The following is a 19,039-nucleotide window of genomic DNA, read 5'->3' on the forward strand; positions in this document are numbered from 1 at the left end:
TGGCAGTTTGAGACATTAGGAACCAGATTCTGATCTCAATTACAGCATGTAAATCCATAGTAGAGGCTGCTCCAGTTTAACAAAATAAAAAGAGTAAAGAATGAATGCTGTATGCTGTGCAACACAGGCAAAACCATTCAGGCAAAATAGAAATGGAGAAATAATAGAAACACAGTGGGGCCTTGGAAGGAAATGCCTGGAATGGGATTGTGTGCTTCAGGAATTAGGTGCCTAGTTCCTGATAAAAATGAATCTCTTACAGCTGGGGGTTGAGTGTATTTCATTATTGGCTGGTGGAAAGATTCACAAAAGAGAGCAATCACCCCTTCCTTTTGTCTCCTGAGCTAGAAGAGGCTCATTCTAATTGCTGAGAAGGATTTTTGAAGGCTATTTTACATTTAGAAAGGGTTTCTCTAAAAGGGAGTTTTAGCTAGAGAAGATTAATTCAAGAACATAGCAGTAGTACAGTCTAGTTCGCAGAATCAGACAGAAGTGTGCAGCCTTCTTGGGGTCCAAAGGGTTTTCCATCTAACGCAGTAATGGGGGAACTGCTGCCCCATTTTGGTGACTGCACTGATGTCAAGGACTGTTTGGGGATCATGCTGTAGATTGATTAATTTGTTCCCCCAAAACACTTGCCAAGATGTTGCTTCCTTCTGTTTTTATCCAAACCTATTTGCTAGAGGTCTCTCCCAGTGCTGTCTGCTATGGAAAGCCAAAGTTCACTCTTGATCTGGTGGACAGGTGTATGAACAGACCAATGTGTGCGAAAAAGCACACAAACCACATTGTGATGCTGTAACATGACCAGAAACTGAACTAACAAGCTGTAACATAAAACTCTTTATATAGAAGATAATTTTCTTTCTTCCAGTAACCCAGTTTGTAGAATCAGAGTTACAGTTCTGGTAATTAATCCATCCTACCTGAGATTTGGAGGAAAACTGGATGATAATTTTGGAGTTTAGTGTCATTCCACAACCCTCGTGCCTCAAGGAGAATAACTTCCGGACAGAACCAAAGCTTTCTGGGAACCCCATTTTAAAAAAATAATCTCTTGATAGTTCTGCCTCCATATTCCTTGCGTTACATTTTCTTATTCTAACTTTGTTGGATGCCTGGCAGTAGAACTCTTTTTGTTCCAGAGAGCGGGTAGAAAGGATATGCACAGGTCACATTTTTTTTCTACATCTGTTTAAATTTCAGGTGAAGCAGGTTGAGTCTGGCACAGTCCAGTTCCAGTTTTCCACTGATTCAGAAGAACATCTCGGGACTTCTGCAAATTCCTTAAGTAACAAGAGAGGAGAGCTGCTCCGCTCAGCGAAGCCATCCACACCATCTCTGAGTGAGTATTTTCCAGATTGGTAACTTGTAAAGCACATTGCTTGTCTTCAGTCTCTGCTCAAAAGAAAGAAAAAAAAAAAAACACTGAACACACAATACAGAAGGCACTGAATGCACCAGCTACAATAGTGACTGAAGTTTATTTTAATTTGAAATGGCTCGTGGGATTCTCGCTTCCTGTGCTGCTTTTAAGCTTGCAAAATTCAACTGTGACAGCAGAGAACTTGGCAACATGTTGTCTGTGAGACCCCAGTACAGTGTAGGAGTTGTTTCACTGCTACCCATTACCTGGAACAAGAGCTGTGCGAGGCCCTGGGGTAGAGAGAAAAGGAAACACTTCTTACTTTACACGTATCTGGCTTGTGGAACTCACTGCTACAGGATATCATTGAGGCCAAAAGCTTTGGAGGATTTAAAAAAGGACTAGATCAGGGGTAGGCAACCTATGGCACAGGTGCTGAAGGCAGCACGCTAGCTGATTTTCAGTGGCACTCACACTGCCCGAGTCCTGGCCACTGGTCTGGAAGGCTTTACATTTTAATTTAATTTGAAATGAAGCTTCTTAAACATTTTAAAAACCTTATTTACTTTACATACAACAATAGTTTAGTTATATATTATAGACTTATAGAAAGAGACCTTCTAAAAATGTTAAAATGTATCACTGGCACGCGAAACCTTAAATTAGGGTGAATAAATGAAGACTCGGCACAGCACTTCTGAAAGGTTTGCTGACCCCTGGGCTAGACATTTTAATGGACAGTATGAACATCCACAGTAGGATAAAATATATAGACAGGGTATAACGCCGCATGCGTTAAGCTATAAAACAACCACTGCCTGATGGGGATTGGGGAACAACAACTCCAATGGGCAGATTGTTCCAGGATGTGTCACCTGGATCTCTGGCCCCTTTCTCTGAAGTATCTCATCTGGCTACTGTCAAGACAGGTTACTGGACCAGGTGGGCCATTGGGATCATCTGGTATGGCACATTCCTATGTTGTGTCAAAAGGGGTGAGGTACAGAGACAAAGGACCAAATCTTTCCTGCCTAGATCAGTGGTTCTCAAACTGTTGTACTGGTGACCCTTCCACATAGCAAGCCTCTGAGTGCGACCCCTCCCCATGTAAATTAAAAATACTTTTAAATATATTTAACACCATTTTAAATGCTGGAGGCAAAGCAGGGTTTGGGGTGAAGGCTGACAGCTTGCAACCCCCCATGTAATAACCTCATGACCCCCTGAGGGGTCCTGACCCCCAGTTTGAGAACCCCTGGCCTAGATCCTTCCTGGTAATGAGAAGTTTGGGCAAAGCTTTTGTACCAGATCAACAAGCACGAGGCCTGACCACAACTGTGCAAAGGACCTGAGCATGTGTTGACTGTTCCCAAGTTCTAGTCCGAGATGGGACACTACCTTTGGGTAAATCACTTCCTCTCGGTACCTCAATTCTCCATCCTTCCTTCCAGGGGAATTATGTGACTAATTCATTGATGTTTGTAAAGTGATTGGAGAGACTTCAATGAGAGGTGCTTTTATTGTGCAAAGTACTAAGATCTCCCTCTAAGCATCTATGCATGGGCTCATGCACTGCGACTTGTCAGTCCCAGGGGAATAACTAGCCTGTCAATAGCATGAGGTTTTTGTGGACGTGGACTACTAGGGACCGTTTCCTGTTGAACCTAGGAGAAGGTATTTGCAAGGCAGGAAGTCTCTGCAATAAAGTTTTCATCCCCAGTATCTTCACACCGGCATGTCCTTTGGAGATGTGAAGCCCTACAGCCTCATGGAGTGGCCTCCAGCAACCATCTGAATGTACCATTCCTGTATAATGCTATGGTTTATTTCTTTAACCCCTAGATCCTCCGGGTGGTTTGAGTCATTGATATAGGCTGAATAAATAACCTCATTTAATTGTCGTTTATAAAATGTGAAAACACCACTTATTTAATCAGCATGTACCTGTGCTGCCAGTGTATTTTGTTCTAGGGTCTAGCTGAGAAAAACATGTTGTTTAGTTGGGTTGGAGGAAACTTGTGGAATTCAAAACTTTGGAAAACCTCACTGACTATATTTTTCATCACATTTGCAAAACTAGGTCAGGTCTGTGAACCCTCTTTTCCTGTCGTTTAAACACAGTAGTTTTCCCACAAGCATGATTCAATTTAAAAAAGAAGGAAAGAAATCTAACCTTTTCCTAGATAAAGGGAAGGCTTTGCTCTGCATTGGGAACAGAAGTTAGTCTGGCAGAAGAGGTACCCTATATAGACTGTGTGTTCTTGTGTGCTGCTAAAATATATTGTAGGGTGATATTTTCCACATCACTTAGTCCAGCTGCTCCCATTGAAGATGGTGGTAAAATTGCCTTTGACTTCACTGAGAGTTAGGTCTAAGCTTTTGAACCCTGGCCCCTCCAAGATATTTTTTTTCTCCCACTGCCCTTTGTTTCCTCAGCAGGAAACAAATCCAATATGCTAGAGTCTGAGTTGAACTGGACTGGGTTCAAAATGAGGCAAAATGAGTGTGCCCATTTATGCAGCATCTCTTTATATGGAATGATGTAATTGATAGTTTCACCGTGGGAGGTACTGTAAAAAATGAACGACTCATTGAAAGTCATTCCCCCCTCTGCTGTTTTTAATCTTTTTCAATTTATCTATGAGTGTGCTAACCAGATTTCTCTCAACGTAACTGCCTGTTTAAACATCAGTGTGTGAGTTTATTACCTTATTAATGTGGTGGTGTTACTGAAGTCTATAGGACTCTCTGTGTTTGAGGAACTGCCAGAAAACGTCATCTGTTAGTAAATGTTTTGCTGCATAGTGTCGTCTTTAACTAGTTAGTGCCTGTAGGGTGGCCAGTTCTTATCAGAGATGGTGGCCAGCCACCCCTGGAAACAGTGGCATGTGGAGTACGTAATAGGGAGCCCATTTCAAGTCTCCAGGTGGATGCAGAGGAGACTGTGCAGTTTATTACACAGCTGCTGAGTAAAGTAGGAACATGCCTGTATTTGAGAATCTCTCCTAGGCCTATGGAGTGGAGACCTCCTGGAGAGTTGTTTTTCTTCTCTATCTTCTGGAGGTTCTGCTCAAAACCGAAAGACATTTTCATGCTTTGGAACCTGTTGATGTGAGCAGGTGTTCAGAGCGGCCTCCTGTTGAACTTTGATTGGGGATCCAAGAGTGTTTGTAGCACGTATACTATGAAACACTGTCTCCCATTGAACTAACGCTAGAGGTTAATCTCTCCTTGGGAACACCACAGCCACACCTGCAGCATTTCCACTGTCCCACTAGTTGTGGGAGAGAGGATGTCAAATCATTGCTCTTTCACGCATCACAGTACAGGAGTCTGCTACTTGAAACAGAGGCCGAGAGATCATGAGAATATAGTCTAGCAGATTCATCTGTTTATACCTTATAGAAATACATAGACTGTGCCTATAGAGCTTCACTCTGCTGAATGCATTTAATTTGTCAGGCTCCCTCTAGAGCTTTCAGTTAAAATCTTTCTGCGCATTCTCTCCCAAGACTCAGTCAGAGACTTTTAAATGCATAACAGCTTTTAAGTTATGACTGAAACCTTTTCTGTTTGAATATTTTGCAAACTGCTATGGGTCCTTTGGTAACCCTAATGATATTGTAGCTGTCAGCTTGAGTGACGCACTTTGACTTATAGATATGAATAATGCACCATATTTTGAAGTATTAAAGCAGGCTAAATTTAGGCCACGTTATGCATCATGAAATCCACTAGAGGGCAGTCGGGCCATGGGTTTTGCCTTGTAAATATATACTACTCTGCCTTCCAACTTTCTGGCTTGTCACAGTCGGGTTGGTTGGTTTGTTTAATAGGTTTTAAAACAGAAATCTTGAAAGGGCCAGTTGAAGCTTTTTAATAGTGGTGTTTCCTTGGGTCTATTGAGTCAGGATCTCCTGGACATAATTGCAGGACTTTGCTTGAAGTGTCTTTTCATAAAGGTAATTGAGTTGGCATTAATCAATATAATTAAATGGATTACAATGTGGAAAAAGGAGAGGTAAATTAATCTGAACGTGTATTTCCAACGCCATATCTATAGGGAAAAAGGAACCTGAGCCATCGTGCAGAATGTGAAACGACACTGGGCTACAGTTTTGAGCAGGAACATGCTGTAGCTAATAGTTTGGAAAAAAAAAAAAAAAAAACCCCAAACAAAACACCCAGCACATTTGGGTGACCTCAGTGCCACAATAATAGCACAATGTGTAACCAAGTGAGAAACCCAAAGTGCAGATCCCGGGACATCTGCCTCTCTTTCTCTGTGGCGCGGTGATCTTGTAAAGTCTTCATCGGTGCTGCTGTAGGTAATATTTGCTGGCTGAGCAGAGGTGGCATAAGCCAAATTTCCTCTTGCCTAGAAAAATGTTTTGATGACTGCCAGTTGATTAAATCCCATCTAGTCGGCGTTATTGGTGTTATTTATTTGTGCTGTGGGAGTGGCCAGGAGCCCCTGTCATGAACCCCACTGCGCTAGGCGCTGCACAGACACAGAACAAGACAGCCCTTGCGTCAGAGATCTTACAGTCTAAGTAAAGGGATGGTCCATTAGGAAAGATGAGGTATTCACAAGCAGTTTCTACATGCATCTGCTTGGGGTTTACGCAGTAGATCTCACGCATTGGTTGTGCTGCCTCCCTTTGGGGGTGACCATAGTTTGGTGTGGGTTATTTCACAAGACTTTACCCTTTGTGGCTGACAGACTAAGCCCCCTTCCTCGCCCTGACAGACCCTCGCAATTAGCTGGGGAACCAGGAAAGGTTAGTGAGAATTCTATCCTAGTTAGAGAACCTGAGTTAGCATACCACACACCACGACAGCAAGCAGTCTGTGTGTGCAATGCTCTGGTCTCTGCACTGAAGCCAGTGGCTCACCTCCTCCTTCTTTCCCATCATTTTGAGACAAGTATTTGGAAATCCTGCTGGCAGACTTTTAGCCCAGATAAATAACATTCCCAATCTCTTGCAGATTCCATTGACTTCCCCATGGGACTGGGAAAGACCAGGTGTAATTTCTCTTAGCTGGGTGTATCCGTCTGTCTGACATGCTGAACATGTATATGAAAAGCTTGTAGACACAATGCCTGGCAAGTAAGCTTAGGTTTGAAAACCTGCCAAGAGTCTTTAATAAAAACAATTCTAACTTCTGGTGTCTCAAGAAGAACATGAATCCTCCTGCCTGTTTCTTTCAAATTACTTGAATACAAATGCTATTGGCATTTATCAGACACTGGTTTATGGTCCCACAGCCCTAAAAATGCACCTGTCCACTGTTCTTGGTTTTGCCCGCCATTTGAGCTCTGAGCAAACCTAATGCCTGGGTAGAGTGATAGATCTTGTTCCACATACACCAGAGACTAGTGTCGGGCAGTCTCTGGGAATGTGCGTTTATCCAGAGTCTGTGCATTTAGACTATGAGCATAATGGGCATTTATCCAGAGTTCCTTCTTCTTCTGCTTGTCAGAATTCCACAGTTTCAGTCAGTTCACCAGAATATACTCCCCAGTCCCTGTCCTTTCTACCTACGCACCTTGAGAGATTGCTTGACTTTTAAAGGAGACTAGTGTAGACCTTTGGAAAGCATTGGCAGGTTATGCTTCCTTTGACAATGACATTTTCTCTAAAGAACACTGTCAGCATAGCTATTGCTTTGTGTCTTTCCCAGCTAGTTCTTGGTAATGTCAACAGAGGCTCTAGTTTCTGCTATTGCCCTAGAAGTAGCAGCAATAATAAAAAACCTTATGACCTAATTCTGCAGTCCTTAAACTCCCATTGGGAGTTTTGCTTGATTACGGACTGCCAGATTTGGCCCTTACATTTTATATTCTTCCTTTCACCTCTGAGCATCCCCCAAGCAATTTCCAAAATTAAGATTTATGTAAGAAATCTTTCACCTGTCACTGAAATGCAGCCACTTCTGGGGTCGAGTGTGAAATCTAACAGCACATAGCATTGCAACATGACAGCCTGGGATGGCAAGTGAAGAAGCATCCATTATCTAACTGAAAAGGGACAGCTTGAAGTATATGTCAGTCTGCATAAATTGTGGGGCTGTGTCTTGGAGATGAAGACAGACTTGTAACCCAAATTGCTGCCTCAGGGATATATCACGAAGAGACACCAGATCCAGTCTGAATCTCTGCAAGGACTGTTCGCATCCTTATACTCCTCCTGCCTTTCTCCTCCAGCTCACTGCTTGTTAAGATTAAGTGTGTCATTTGATGGAAGGGGGTTTCTGGCTTAGAGACTTCTGTGCTTCAGGCAGCATCACAAGGCTTGTCAGCCCTTCTCCTCTCCCTGCCTTAGCTGTGTGTTAAGAAACCTTGTCCCACTGTGTTTTTCAATATACTTTGCTGAGAAATTTTTTATTTGCTCTCCTGATCTCTACTTAATTGCTTGCTGAATATGTCTATTCATGGACAGCAGTGAGATCTTGATTATATAATAATAGGAGATATACCAATCTCCTAGAGCTGGAAGGGACCTTGAAAGATCTTTGAGTCCAGCCCCCCCTGCCTTCACTAGCAGGACCAAGTACTGATTTTTGCCCCAGATCCGTAAGCGGCCCTGTCAAGGATTGAACTCACAACCCTGGGTTTAGCAGGCCCATGCTGAAACCACTGAGCTATCCCTCCTCCCCATTCTGGGAAAATGCTACCTCCTAAAATTCAACACAGGAAGCTGGTTCTATTGCATGGTGGTTATGGGTCACAATTACTGATAAGTTATTTCAAGACACACATCTGGCTGCCTCTAAAACAGTTACTATCACTAATACCTGGTTCCTTTCTTTGGTGTCATGTGCGTGCCTCAGAGAATTGAATAGGAGATTGTTGCAAAAGGGCCTTAACTAAAGCTGATCTCATTCCATCTGTCTGATTTACATTCAGGTTCTTATACCGTACCCATCCCTGTAGATGCTGATTGATACTCGTATCCAAACAGAGCCCAGAGGGTTATTCTGTTGCCTTTCTAGTAGTGCATTCCCCCATTCCTATACTCTTGCCTTGCATGTGACTTGTTAGAGCGCTCTTCCTCATGCCTTCTTTGATCTGGGGCTTTGAAGTGCTCACCTTCAGCAGCTCAAGAGCAATATCTGCACAGCCTCATTCAGTCAGGAAAAGTTATTTAGTGCCAGTCACATAACCAGAGTGCCCCCAGAGAACTTTCTGACCAACAAACTGTTTCAAAATCTAAGATGGAGCAACACGCAGGTTGTGTGATGAGACGTAGTTGCTGGTTAGGTGTATTTACATAAGGGGCAGACTCCTCCTCTGTTTCACATGTATATCTGGAACCAGATTCTAATTTCTGCTGTTTATCACTCGTGGCTGCATAGCTGCTATTAGAATCTGACCCAGGATGTCTCTTTGCTGGGGCTCACCATTAGTCTCTAGATTCTGCAGCCACAGGGAAGAACCTGCCTTGAAAATGGCTGCAGCAGTTTCTGTTCTGCCTGCTGCTATTACATAGATTCCCATTCCCTCTTGCCAATGGCCAGATACATTTGGGCTTATGGTTTTAATATAAAGAAAGACATTTCTGGTATGGGGAGCGAAGAAGGATAAAGGGCCAGCATGATGAGGCTGTTGCTCCCATAGCAACTTCTGAGACTTGTTTGAAAATTCCTAAACCTATGTGAAGTCACTCTAGTTAAAAACCAATCATCTAAACTGATCAGAGTTTTCACACAAAGGCACTTCTGCCATCTTAGAAACTCTGTGTGCTGTGGGGTCACAAGGAAGCTGTCATGCTGGGTCATGTGGAAACCGTGTGTTCACTACCCGTTTAATGTCACAATGCTAGACCACCTTTTCTTCCAGGCAGGTTCAGTTTTGGACCACAGTCTCCCAACCACCAGGTGCTGCAGAGCACATTCCTCCAGAATTTCATTCAAGTGATACTTTTGGGTACCCAGGAGAGACTAGATCCTTCCCACACTGGTTCTTTCAACAAAGTGACCATCTTGGGCCTGTGTCTCCACTCTCTCTACCCCATCCTCATCCTGCATGACCGACTGCTTGAGCTCCATTTCTATATCCTCATGTCTCACCCTCATTGTGCAATCCAAAAACAATCCCAACACATTTCTCTGCATGAACAGCAGCAGGTTGCTAAGCAACAGCCTCATCACATTGGCCCTTCATCCTTCTTTGCTTACTACTTTTCAGGTTAATAACAGATTCGTTTAGTTAAATATAGGCAAGTCTGTTTCTGCATCCCGTAAATTCAGCAAACTCACTGTGCATATCTCATGTTAGTGGCTCTCATTAAATACATTATGCACATTGGCTTTTCCATCCTTGAGCAAACTCCTCCAGTTTGCACAGTTAACATTACATTCCTATTAGCATTTATTGAAACGGAGGCAGCCTTACTCCAAAAGACCCAAGTCTCTGTGGCAGCATGACTATTCCGTCCATACAACACCTGTCTCCTCAGTGTACAGAGGGGAGGGATAGCAGCTCAGCAGGCTTGCATCAACACCCAGTTTATTAGTATTCCTGTCACTGGTCCTAGTGCAACATTGCAATCCCACCTTTGTGTCCCTTTATGTCATTGGAAGGTGTGAGACTTCAGCAATGGCCCAGAATTGTACCACGTATTGTTGGCACATCAGTGACTGACCAGCGCATGTGCATTGTAGAAAGAGCTGCAAGATTCAAACCCTGCCTGCCACTCCTGGGTGTCTTTGATTGGATAGTCTTGCTATGTCTGCAACATTCTGCTTTCTTATTGCGTAGCACGACAGAAATGCTACCCTGTGAATTCTTGGGACCACTAAAACTAACTTTCCATGTAGGACATGACGTCGTCGAGATCATAAGCAATTAATGAAAGCTCAGGGTGGCCTCTCTGAAATAAGTTAATGGTCTCTGTCTACTTCCTGGTGCTCTTGTCCAATCACTAGTTCAGACCTCCACCAAATTAGCAATGACTGCTGTGCTTGTTGGCTATGTGACCATAGAGGACAAATGTTTGTAGAGCCAAAAAGATTGAGCCTGGAGAGCTGGTCTCTGCAGGACAGGAGCAGGACACACAGGTTATGGGTGATGACGGGGGAGCTTACACTGTTGCAGTCCAAGCTGTCCCTGTTCTAGGGATCTAAGATTTCATTCCTCAGGGTTGTCAAAAAAAAGGCTTCAAATACACATTGACTATTTTTTTTTGTTCACTCTGACAGAAACCCTTTTGTTTGTTTGTCTACTGGCGATTGCGACAGGCCTTTCTCTTCCTTTCATGTGAACCACCTCAGGAAGCATGTCCCACCCCACCACTGCTCAGCCTGCGTCCTGGCCTAGAGCATTGTTTATGTTCGGTGGGAGCCGGCTCCAGCCCATCATCAAGACTGCGCTGCGCCTCCCTGCTTGTCTGTACTGAGCTGCCTCTGTGGGTCTCAGCAGTGTCCTCATGTCGCATGCCCAGTCTGATAAAGGGTTTGTTCTAACGCAAGAGCTGGTCTTGCTGTCTCCTCTTAGGGTGATTTATGCAAAAATACCTTTGTAGTTGTGCTCGTCCGGCCCAGACTTGCATGCTGGGGGCTCTGTTCCCGCAGCACAGCTCCCTTAATAGGCTTAGAATGAAAGTCAGAGTGACACAGTCACTTCCCTTGCTCAAGAGGGCTTCCTAGAAAGTAGTGAGAACTGTTCCAGGCAGGAGGAGGAACAGATTTCCAGGTACAGAATCCAGAACCGCCGGGTGCCTTTGTTAGCCATCTCAGCAGAGAAGCAAGGACTCAGTGGGACACAATTATTAGAACTTTCCTGCAGGCTGTGGCGGAGATGCATACCGGTGGCAGGCGAGCATAGGTAGCTTGCACTGCTGTTGTATGTGCACAGCTACATGCTGTACCTGCCTTGCAGGAAAGAGCGGATTCAATGCCCAACAGCTGCCACTCTGGCACATTGCACAAGCAGAGCTCAGTTTTGTTTCTTTTTAAATCTTAGTCCAGTTTCAGGAGGGGAATCCAGACCAGGGCCGCCCAGAGGGGGGGGCAAGTGGGGCAGTTTGCCCCGGGCCCGGGCCCCGCAGGGGCCCCCAGCCGCGACTGTGTGACTGTGTCTGATACTCCCCTGACGGGGCCCGGCTGGCCGAAGCAGCTCTGCGGCAGCAGCTAGGCAACCAGAGACGCTGAGCTGAGGCAGAGCCAGCCGCTGGGGGAGGGGAGGGGAGGAGAGGGGGGAGAAGGCTACCTGCTCACCTGGAGGAGACAGCTTCTTCTGGTCCGGTGGGAGACTGACAGGATGGAATAATCTCTCAGTGACCTCACTCACTCACCTGAACAGCTGCTGGGACTTCCAACCGTGAGTGTTTGACCCTGTGATTCCCCCTAGGTTTGTAATATTGGGGTGGTGTGTGGTTTTCAGGGTGTTGCTGTATGAGGGTGAGTTTGTGCCTGCCTGGGTGGGTCTGTTTCAGAACTAAAGTTAGGATCATGACATGTAATTGTAACCCAGGAAAAAGCCCCCGGTCTGCAATATGGCACGGCAGGCTGAGACTTTTATCTCCCCCCTATCTCCCTGCAGAAGGGGAAACTGAGGCACGGCGTGATCTAATTCCCTTTCCAAATTATTTTGGAAAGGAAGGGAACTGGGGCTCCTATCCAAACCAGTTCCCTTCCCAACAACTCTGTTTTCCCTGCTGCAAGACCGCTGTAGGGGCTGAAAATTTTCCATTAAACTATGGCTCCTTCATTTGCCCTGCAACAATAAAATAGACCAGCTTGCAGGGGGGGGGGAAGTGGTCGCAAAAACAGGGGTGAATTTAGCAGAGGGTTGAGGGGCTGCGATGAACTGGGACTGTTCTTAATGTTTGCTCTGAATACTGTGTTGGTGCCTCAGTGTCCCCTAGGCAGTTCTTAAGTATCTTTCTAGGTGGTGGGAATGGGATAAGGGTGTGTGTGATAATTGCTGCAGAGCAAAGGGCCAGTGCACCGACCTAAATGGCTGGCACTCTGTCTCCTAGCAACTGATGGCCTGGCTGGGCCCCTCTTCTGCAAAGGTGCCAACTGTCTGAAGGTGTTGGAGACAAAGGGATCAGGTGACCTCCTGGCCCCGGAAAGGGAGCTGAGCAGAGAGGAGGGGCTGGAGGGGGTTGTCAGTCTGGAGCTGCCTGGGGGTAAGGACTAAAATGCAGACCTAGGGGTCTGGCTCACTGCCCCCCCCAAAATGGACCCGGCCGAGGGGTCAGGTTCGCTGTATCTACAAGCTCTGTTTAGACCCTGTTCCTGTCATCGAATAAACCTCTGTTTTACTGGCTAAGAGTCACATCTGACTGCAAAGTAGGGGTGCAGGACCCTGTGGCTTCCCCAGGACCCCGCCTGGGTGGGCTCGCTGTGGGAAGCACACGGAGGGGCAGAGGATGCTGAATGCTCCAAGGAGAGACCCAGGAGGTGAAGACGTGTGAGCTTCTTGCCCTGAACAAGTCTGCTCCCAAGGGAGAGGAGGCTCCCCAAAGTCCTGACTGGCTTAGTGGGGAGCAGTTCCAGAGCATCGCCCGGGGACTCCGTGACAGGGGTCCACTTGAAATCCCACCTGATGCAGCCACACAGAATCACTAGCAGTGCTGGGAGAGGCCAGGAGTGGAAGTGGGTGGCCTGGGGGTAGGGCCATGCATTCCCCAGTGCTCCCGAGGCTATTTAAAAGATCCGGGGTGGGGTAGGAGGGGGTTTGGGGGCTACTTAAAGGACTGGGGTTCCAGATGCCTCTGCTGCACCCCCTGACCTGCCCACACCAGTCCGCCCCCCACCTGCAGCCAGCTCTGCACCCAGTGCCCACAGCCAGCCCCTGCCAAACCCCCTTTCCTGTCTCTAGCCAACTCCTGCCGAACATTACTGCTCTCAGTCCTGGGCTCTGGGATGGACTAGGCGGGGTGGTGGGTTCAGTCTAGTCTTCCAGCCTGCTGTTCTCACTGGGGTCCCACCCCGTGCCCCAGCCCAGAGACTGCACCCAGCACCCAGATTCCGTCCCACTCAGCCCTAGGCAAAGCTCCTTGGTCTGGGGGTCTGGCTCCCAGTCCCTCCCTTCCTCATTCACACCTCATTCATTCAATAAGGCAATTGATTACAAAGTAGGAGGAAAGATCTCATTCCCTTCTAGCAATGAGACATTTTTCTTTTACTTTAATTATACTACCTTGGGGCCCACTATAACATATTACCAAGGTTCAATACAAAGTCATGTAAAAGTTATACAAAAGTGCATAATGCAGAGATTTACCTACAACTGCACTGACTGATTGCTGTGTGCAGTAATATAGTGACCCCCTGGGTCTTTGAATGAGGTTATATACTCGGGGGGGGGGGGGGGTACAGTGGCAGGTCGGGGCGAGCGGGTGGGCAAGTGGCAGGTGGACAAAGAGGCAAGCAGTGAGTTAGCAGGGGTTCTAGGGGCAGGCATAGAAGTTTCTGGCAGGGGAGGGAGAAAGTGAAAGGAGGTGAGTTGTGGGTGGGGGACTGACTAGGAGGGACGCAGCAAAGTCAGTGGAGGACTAGGGCGTGAAGAGGGTGTGATGGTGGGGTCGAGTGGGGAGGGGGTGGGTCCTATTTTACTGCTCTGATCTGGCCACCCTATTTGTGCCAGGTTTCAGAGTAGCAGCCGGGTTAGTCTGTATCTGCAAAAAGAACAGGAGTACTTGTGGCACTTTAGAGACTAACAAATTTATTTCAACATAAGCTTTCATGGGCTACAGCCCACTTCTTTCGCATGCATAGAATGGAATATTTCTTTTGCCTATGTGTGCTGTTTCTCCCCCCCCCCCAAACCTTCCTCTTTGGCCCACAGCTGTTTCGACAGAGTGGCGCTGAGGAAGGAGAGTCTGTTTCTGCAAGGCGGGCGGCGCTGGGGGGCGGGGGCAGTGTTTCCACAGGGCCGGGCGGTGCTAGGGGGATGAGGGGGCATATAATAATAAAGGCCTAAAACTTCCGGAAGTTTTATAGAGTGAGTTTTGTAAAATTATCTTTAAAAAGCAAGCTTTGCAAAATTAAGTTACAACATGTGGTCAATTAAAGCATTAATGAACCATATTATTATTTATTACTTTACTAAGGTACCAGAGGCCCCAAGCAAACTAAAGACCTTGTGCTGGGGTGCTGTAAAAAACATAATTGACATGGTCTGTAAATGAGTCTCAACACTGGAAAAAGAAACAAAACAAATAAATGTCCAGTAAGCTCCTTTTAGGGCCTACAGGCAAGACCGAGGGTTCATGGTACCGCCTTACTTCAGGGGTTCACACATAACCATTTTTACTTGGGGTTTCTTGTTCCTGAAATGTCTTGGAAGAAAAAGACAGATGGACTTGCCTGCAATGGCTTTCTCATACTAGTTAATAGTAACAATGGGTTTCAAGTTTATTCTTTTGTTTACTACACCCCTCTAAAGTGTAAACAGAATAGATTTACCATCTATTCTGCATTGTTGGGTTTTCTCTTACCACTGTCCAAATTACACAACCTTAAATAGTTCTGTCCCTATGATGAACTTACAGGAATATTGTTGCCCTATCTTTGAGCTTTATTATGCTTACATTATTTATCTTTACATGTATTATTTATTTATTATACAATATATTTTCAAATAGGAGATCTTTTTTTAACAAAGGTGTAGAAGTTAGGTTGCCAGGGGCTAGTTAGGTAAGATGATGCCTTGATGTGGTGCAGGGAATTCTGGCAGTGAGAAATGGTTGCTCCTCCTGCTTCCTCCTGGGAAGAGGAGAGAATGAGGTCCTGCTTTCAGGATTAAAGAAGTCATGTTAAATTATACTTTTCCATTTCCTTTTTGACACAAGAACATTGAGATTTGTGGCTCAGTACTGCAGCTTACCTCTCGCTGTTGTAAAATACGTAGAGTATTACAGTGGCCAGAGATCAGTATATGATTACATGGCATGCAAAATTATCTGGGGATATCAAGATGAGTTCAAGATACTTGCTTTTTATTCTTTCATTATATTTTCCATGTAATCTTTTAAATGATTTTTTTTTAACAACAAAAAGATGTTGAAGGGCAGGATAGCTGTTATGACAGTCCACCTTTGGGACTCTGGTTATTGGTTAATTATATATTTTGTAATTGTCTGTTTACCAATTGTTAACATATTTCTGACTTACCCTTCATTGGGCCAGTAAGATCATGCAAAGTGTACTTAGGCACATTAAACTAGAACTGTCCAAGCACAATAGACATCACTGGTCCAATATCCAAATCTGAAGTCTGCATGATCTAAAACTAATCTGGCTGCTGAGACCATGGCTGAACCGACATGGCTTGATTCCAGTCATGGAATTGCCAAACTAAAAGTTGTCCTGCACTCACTATATTCACTTTCCTGTACTCTCAGTATTTACTAGAAAGAAAAATCCAAAAAGAATCCAGGTCTGTTCCCAGTGAAGAGGGGTGGGGAAATCCTTTGCCTCTGTTTCTGAAATGGCCAAAATGAAAATGTGTCCACACAACCTGAAGCCTTCTATGTTTTAGAGTGGTTCAGGGATTTCCCTACACACACCCCCTACACCCCACCAACATTTCCCCAAACACCCCTCCACCCAGTTTTGTGAATTAATTATGTGCAATGTTCGCCAATTAGTGATTGTTTTAGAAATTTGAATTGAAATTGAGACATTAATACATACTTTAAAAGCATATAAAGTGTATGATAAAATACATGTATCTGACAAAGTATAATAGATTTGAAAAGTATGAAACATAAACTAGCTTCCTTATACATCTTTTGTTTTTATGACGATGCCAGTGCATTCATTCGGTGATGTTGGCCAAGTTATGATTTGTAAGCAAAGTCTAAATGAGCTCTCCCTGACAGCAAGTGATGAGCTGGGGACTGGGGGAAAGGCTTCAGGACCAGATTTTATTTACATTTACACCTAATCTACCTAGGTATCCAGCAAACAGATCTGTGTTGCCCAAGTGATTTAGATTTTGGCTGGGGTTGGTTACAAATCACTTGAATGCCAGGGGGTGAGGGAGGTGGGAATGAAATGTTGTTCTTATTGTACAAGTAAAAGGCAATAGAACTGTAATTAGCCTGTGCTGATTGAGAGCATCAAGAGAGAGGGTGGGGACAGGCGTTATGCTTGCTGGTCTGCCTGAGTCACAGGTACTATTTGACCTGCCCCTTTCCACTGTTTAAAGACAGAGCTGATTACGCTCCATAGATACTCTTTTGTTTTGTTAAGTGACCACTGAAATCACTGATGATCAGGTCTAAGTGGCAGAGCCGCCGAGAGGGGGGGCAAGTGGGGCAATTTGCCCCAGGCCTCACAGGGGCCTCCTATAGTATTGCAACTTTTTTTATGGAAGGGGCCCCCGAAACTTCTTTGCCCCAGGCCCCCTGAATCCTCTGGGCGGCCCTGATCCAGACAGGAGAACTCAGCTAAGTCTCAGCTGAAAAGCAGTGTTCCTTTACCTGCCCAAGGTGGTTAATGGCAGACACACCATCCCTCTCTACCCAACCCAGATGCAGAAAGCAGTGTGCTGTGACAATCCAAAAGGTGGGACACCGAAATCATTCATGAAGGAAACAAAATGCTGTGAGATTCCTGCCTTCAGTGTTGGTGCTGATGGTGCTTTCAGTCTCATGAGATCCAATTGCTGATATCATTCATTAATTTTCAACAATAACATTAAGAGGACACCATCTTTGTGTGGCCTAAGATAACTCTGGGACTAAAATGAAATGAGGAACATTGGAGAAATATGGATCTCATACACACACACGAAATTGAAAGAACTCACAGGAAATTGAAAGAACTAAGTCCATTTGCAACTTCATAATTAACCCTTTTGGCTCCTGATTTCTCTGCCAAGGGCATGCTGGCTTCAAAGCTGTCTGGTTTGGTATGTGACCAAGTGTTAGAAAAGCTGAATGAAAAATCTTAATTATTTTGCTGACAACTGCACTCAGTGAGTGGAGACTGGCTGTGGAGTAATAGAATGTCAGGAAAAATTAATCTCTGAACAGGCCTGGACATTTGTGCAGTTGGCAATCTAATTTTACCTTTGTCTCAAGCAATCTTTCCAGATGGACACTAGTTTTTAGTATCAGTCGAAAGGTAATAGTGTACTCCAGCCTCTGACCCCACCTTCGACTTCTATGTTATATTTAATAAACAGCTGAAAACTATCTTATGATAAATTCTTCTGAGATATTTTTCCTAAAGAGCAACTAATGCCTCCTGGAGAGCTTTGAAAATAAAATCTGTTTAAAAACAATTCTGCTTGCTTGTAGCCTAGACTTTTTAGACTTCTTTGGATTTTATAACACGGCACATTTACATGGAAACAGAGTTAGTGTAGGGCAATAGAAATCTGGACTTTGTATTTTAATTTTTGTCCCAGTATAAAGTTTTTCAGTGTTTTTTGGGAGGTGTTAACATCAATTAATCTTGAGTAGAAATATATCTGACATTGTCAAAATTTTGTAATGGTTTTAAACTAAAAGATCAGTGCAAAGCCTAGTAATTTCTAAAATGGCAGTGAACCCTGTGTTCAGTGATGGGAGAGCTCACTCAGGGCTTGGCTACACTTGCAAGTTGCAGCGCTGGTGAGGGGGTTACAGCGCTGCAACTTACTCGGTGTCCACACTTACAAAGCTCAGCCAGCGCTGCAACTCCCTGACTGCAGCGCTGGCTGTACTCCTGATCTGCTACGGGTGTAGCGAATCCAGCGCTGGTGATGCAGCGCTGCTCATCAGGTGTGGACACTCACCAGCGCTGTTATTGGCCTCCAGGGTATTAAGAGGTATCCCAGAATTCCTGTCTACAACAAACCGGAAGGTACTCTCCGGAGCTACCAAACACAGCTGCTCTTTGCTCCAGCGAGCGAGCCGAGCCGAGGCTTTGGAATGTTCACAGCTGTTTGCTTGAGGAGACAAACAGCACGGCGGGGGGGAGGGAGTCCGTCGGAGAAGCTGCTTATCTGGTCTGAAGCCTTTTTACATTTAAGAGTGATTGAGAGAGGGGTGGGGGAAATGGCCAGAATTTGCAAGGCAGGGAGCTCACAGTGTCTGCTCCAAAAATCCGCTCTCTCTGTCTCCCCGACGCTCCCTGTCACACTCCACCCCACCCCCCTCTTTTGAAAAGCACGTTGCAGCCACTTGAACGCTGGGATAGCTGCCCACAATGCACCACTCCCAACAGCGCTGCAAATGCTGCATATGTGGACACACTGCAGCGCTGTTCCTACACAGCTGTACGACCACAGCTGTAACTCCCAGCGCTGCACATTTCCAAGTGTAGCCATACCCTCAGTCAAGCTGCTTTAAACTGAGTTGATTTATTGACCAAGAGTGCAACAGAAACTGGCAGAACCTTTCCTCAGCTGGTGTGGGAATTGGCACCTTACAGGCTTCAAAGGGGTATGTATGGGGGGGAACATAGCCGATAAGAATGACTTGGGATTTGTTATGTTGTGTGTATATGTGTACAGAAATGGTGTTTTCCTGTGGTGGAAGAGAGGATTGGAAATCAGGAGATCTGAATTCTTATCCAGGATCTGCTGCTGACTCCCCAGATCTGTTAACCTTGTGCCACCTCAGCTTCCTCTCCTGTGAAGTTTACTCATTTCACAGGCATGCGGAGAGTCACAATTAGTTAGCCCTTAACAGTGCTTCTGTGGGAGTTGGGTGCTAGATTCCT

The 19,039-nt window shown here is 45.3% G+C and overlaps 1 protein-coding gene across 13 annotated transcripts in view; it reads left to right on the plus strand.

The window, feature by feature from the left end:
- NPHP4 (nephrocystin 4) overlaps positions 1 to 19,039 on the plus strand; it is a 112,010-nt gene that overhangs the window by 50,932 nt on the left and 42,039 nt on the right. For all 13 annotated transcript variants that reach the window (XM_032763708.2, XM_032763700.2, XM_032763698.2 and 10 more), the window contains one exon: positions 1,207 to 1,345. In XM_032763708.2, the coding sequence (XP_032619599.1) occupies positions 1,207 to 1,345 (139 nt within the window). The remainder of the gene's footprint in view (positions 1 to 1,206; positions 1,346 to 19,039) is intronic.

Source organism: Chelonoidis abingdonii, chromosome 23 (genome assembly GCF_003597395.2).
Source record: "Chelonoidis abingdonii isolate Lonesome George chromosome 23, CheloAbing_2.0, whole genome shotgun sequence".
In the NCBI taxonomy this organism is placed as follows: Eukaryota; Metazoa; Chordata; order Testudines; family Testudinidae; genus Chelonoidis; species Chelonoidis abingdonii.